This window comes from Erithacus rubecula (genome assembly GCF_903797595.1).
Source record: "Erithacus rubecula genome assembly, contig: scaffold_547_arrow_ctg1, whole genome shotgun sequence".
Taxonomy (NCBI): domain Eukaryota; kingdom Metazoa; phylum Chordata; class Aves; order Passeriformes; family Muscicapidae; genus Erithacus; species Erithacus rubecula.
In genome coordinates this window covers 23,956-27,902 of record NW_027635791.1, presented here as the reverse complement: position 1 = coordinate 27,902, position 3,947 = coordinate 23,956, and the positions used below count along the sequence as shown (strand labels likewise).

General features: G+C 57.5%; 1 protein-coding gene across 1 annotated transcript; it reads left to right on the top strand.

Annotated features, from left to right (window-relative positions):
• The first annotated feature begins 277 nt into the window (after nucleotides 1-277).
• On the top strand, nucleotides 278-1,858 carry LOC306816379 (uncharacterized protein). Its single transcript, XM_079332828.1, has 2 exons — nucleotides 278-358; nucleotides 1,169-1,858. Exon 2 carries the CDS (start codon nucleotides 1,217-1,219, stop codon nucleotides 1,838-1,840), a length of 624 nt encoding a protein of 207 aa, XP_079188954.1. The 5' UTR covers nucleotides 278-358; nucleotides 1,169-1,216; the 3' UTR covers nucleotides 1,841-1,858.
• The last annotated feature ends 2,089 nt before the right edge of the window (nucleotides 1,859-3,947 follow it).

The window sequence follows — 3,947 nt, the reverse complement described above, 5'->3', positions numbered from 1 at the left end:
AACATAGGGTTTTGTCAGCCCCCTTCTAGTCCAAGCATTTCTCGATGCTCGATTCCTAACTCTCAGTTGCTCTGTCTCCCCTGCAGGCTCAGGGGGTGCTGCCCCCTCCCCAACAGCCGCTGCTGCGGCGGCCGCGGGGCACAGGGGGTGGCAAAGGGGGGTCCGGGATGCGAGCGGGGGAGCAGCGGGAGGAAGAGGAGGAGAGGGGAAGGGGAGGAGAGAGGAAGGGGAGGAGCAGGAGCAGGAGGAGCAGGAGAGGGTCAGCGGGCACAGGCGGAGAATCGCGGTGCTGCAGGGCGAGCCCGCTGAGCCCGCAGCTCCGCTGGCCCCGGCAGCATCGCATTCCTGCATCCCGCGGGTGAGCGCGGAGGGGAAGCTCGGCCCGGGGCTATCGCGGCAGCTCCGGCACGGCTGGTTGGGTTTTGGATTCTTGGGGGATGGGGGTTGGTGTTTGTGCCTCGCAGATTCAGGAATCGAGTCCCAAATATATTTGGGTGTCCCTGGGAGAGGTATTGTTTTATTGATGTGAGGAGGGGATGTTTCTGGCTCTTGCAGGAATCCAAAGCTGAGCAGTAAATGCTCCTTGTGGGGATTTGGAGGGGCCCAGGTGGCGATGGCCCGGTCCCGGCGGGGCGGGACATCGGTTTTGGGGATCCCCGGGAGAGGCGGGGGATGAAAGGCGGGAGCCCCGGCGTGGGGAGAGGGGCGATAGCAGAGCTGGGGGACCCCCGGCAGCCTGGAGGGGAGGTGGAGCCGGGAGATGAGTGGGGTGCGGGCCCCCCGAGCCTGGAAGGGCTGGCGGGGAGTGGGAGTAAGGCCTGCGTGACTGGAGTGGGGGGAGCCGAGTCAGACTGGGATGAGCCCTGGGACCCCCGAAATACCCTCAGCGTGCCTGAGCAGGAGCCGGGAGAGAGGGGATCCCCAGGATCCATGGGCCCCCAACTGCTCTGAGAACAGGGACCCCCATAACCCCAAAGTGAGGACAGTGCAATCAGGGATCTCCTGGGAGAGTGTTTTTTAACACCTTCTTGATATTTGGAGGTTTTTATGGACACCAGACACTCGGTGACTTCTTGAGGTAGGCCTGGACATCGGGACCTTCAAAGCCACTGCACTCACGTCTTGTTTTTCCCCAAACCCTGGTTTCCCATTTCCAGGTTTTATCCAGATAGAGGAAAAAGCTGTGAGGAAGAGGAAGGTGCGCCATCAGAAAATAATGGAAGAGGCTGTTTGGAGCAGCTGCACGATGCAGGAATCCAACGGGGAGGAAAACCCCCAGAGATCCCACATGAGGAGGAGCTCCAAACCCAGCCCAGGATGCTCTCAGGTGGAAAGCCCCAGCCTGTCCCAGGCAGGGAGCCAGAGACCTGGCCAGAGCTCTGAGCTGATGGTCCATGAGCAGCTTCATGATGGCAAGAAGCCCCTCCAGTGCTTGGAATGTGGGAAGAGTTTCCGCACAAGCTCCCACCTGAACCGCCACCAGATGATCCACGCCGGGGAACGGCCCTATGAGTGTGGGAAATGTGGGAAGGGGTTCAGAGATACCTCTGACCTGATCTGCCACCAGAGAGTGCACACTGGGGAACGGCCCTACGAGTGTGGGGAATGTGGGATGGGCTTCAGCGTCAGCTCCCACCTGATTGCCCACCAGAGGATCCACAGTGGGGCACAGCCCTATGAGTGTGGGGAATGTGGGAAGAGCTTCAGACTGAGCTCCAGTTTGATCCGCCACCAGATGATCCACACCGGGGAACGTCCCTACAAGTGTGGGGAATGTGGGATGGGGTTCAGGAAGAGCTCCCACCTCACTCGCCACCAGATGATCCACACTGAGGTATGACCCTATGTGTGTGGGGAATGTGGGAAGAGCTTCCATGACAGCTCTGGCCTGATCATACACCAGGCAATGCATGCTGGGGAAAGCCCCTACAAGTGCTCAGAATGTGGGAAGGGCTTCATCCAGAGATGCAACCTTATTGTCCACACTGGACAATAAGGACAAGAGGATCCACACTGGGGAGAAGCCTTATCAGTGTCCTGAGTGTGGGAAGAGCTTCACCCTGAACTCTAGCCTGGTTGTTCACCAGCAGATACATACCAGGGATAAGCCCTATTAGTGTCCTGAGTGTGAAGAAAGGTTTCAGAGGAGATCCCATCTGCTCAGGCATCAGCAGATTCACACACAAGAGAGGCCCTTCTGCTGCCCTGACTGTGGGAAGGGCTTTAAAAAAACCTCCACCCTTGTCACCCACCAGCAGATCCACACCAGGGAGAGGCCCTAACAGTGTCCCCAGTGTGGGAAGAGCTTCTCCCAGAACCTGCCGTGACCCAGCACTAATGGGGGCACTGGTAAGGGAAGCTCTGTGAGTGCCCCGCCTGTGGGAAGAGGTTCCTGCGCTGCTCCAGCTCCATCCCCTCTGTTGGGCCCCGTTGGAAGCTCTCCAGTGACCCTCGTTAGGCAGAGCCTTGGTGATCCATGGTCCTGGTGATCCTTGTTGGGAACACACCAGGCTGTTGGTCTCCACATCTTCCTGGGTCCCCGTGGGCCGCTGGATTCAGCAGGCCAGAAATCCATTGGGATGCAGACTGACATCAGGAATTCATTTGGGACAGCAGATTTTACTTTCCACCCCAAAAAAATTCACCTTTGCATCCAATCATTTCATCTGCCGGCATCAAGGAATACTGGATGGTCTTGGAGATCTTTGTGGGCTTCATTGAAGCCACAGGCTGAAAATTGCAAGGGCCTGAGGCCTTTTTCTCCTTTCTCATGCTAAGGAGAATTTCTCTCGGGTCTGCTGCAGTTTGCCTGTTCCTCCCTGGATCTACCAAGGTGATAAACCTCGGGAAAAACAGGAAGGAATTCATAACAAGATTAAGCACCTGCTGTTTTTCAGAAAGTAAGGAAAAACAGTTCTCACGATCCGTGAGAACGTTCTGTTTTCTTCTACTATCCAATGGACGGCCGTTCCTCTCTTCTTCAGCGATCCACACTATAAAAGTGGTTCGCCTTCACAATAAAGTTGCTTCTCTTTGCTGCTAGCTGGAGGAGTCATTGTCGTTATTCTCCGCGGCCGTACCGCGAATAGCGACAATTGGAGGTTCCACCGAGATCGTCCTTCACGGGAGCCGAGACCGTCTTTCGCCAGGACAGCGCGAACTGGGACCGCGGAGCCCCGCAGCCCCGCGGAGCGGAGCAACCCCGGACTGCGAGCGCCCTAGCGACCGCTCCTCTTTCCGCGGAGAGAAGGTACTTTGTTTCTCCCCCCCTCCCTCCTCCAAACTAGCGGCTAGGCGAAAAGTTCTAAAATGGGGAACAATCTATCCAAACAAGAGGAGATTATTATCTCATTATGGAGGGATGTTCTAGAGGACTTAGACACCCAAATCCCAGATAAAGATTTGATTGCCTTGCTAGCTTGGGCAAAGGAGCGCGGTTTTTCAGAGGAGGAAGGAGAAGTTTTTTCAATGGACGTTTGGAAAGAGCTGGGGAATCTGTTGTGTGCAGCTCTCCATAAAGGAGATGTTTCAGTGTGCCCGCTGCTTACTACCTGGGGGACTATTCATCAGAGTTTTGTGGAGGATGAGGCGAGATTTGAACGGAGCGAGGGCGAGTCCGATGACTGCTCCGAGAACCCCCCGAAGTCAGGACAGCCCCCCCCGCTCGCACCCCAAGATAGCGCGGCGTCCTTTCCCCGGAGGGCGGTAACGGCAGAGACAGTGCAAATGCCAGCTATTACACTGGAGGTAGTGGAGCAAGTCACGTTCGCGATCGCGACGGCCATCTGGGAGGCGTTTGTGCCCTATGTCACCATCCCCGATGAACCGCAGCGCACCGCGAATGGCCCGGCAGCGAGAATGGGTCCCGGGCTGCCGGCGGGCCCCCCCCCAGACCAAAGACGGCAGGGGCAGCCGGCCGCAGGGGCGGGGCTATCGCTACCCCCTGC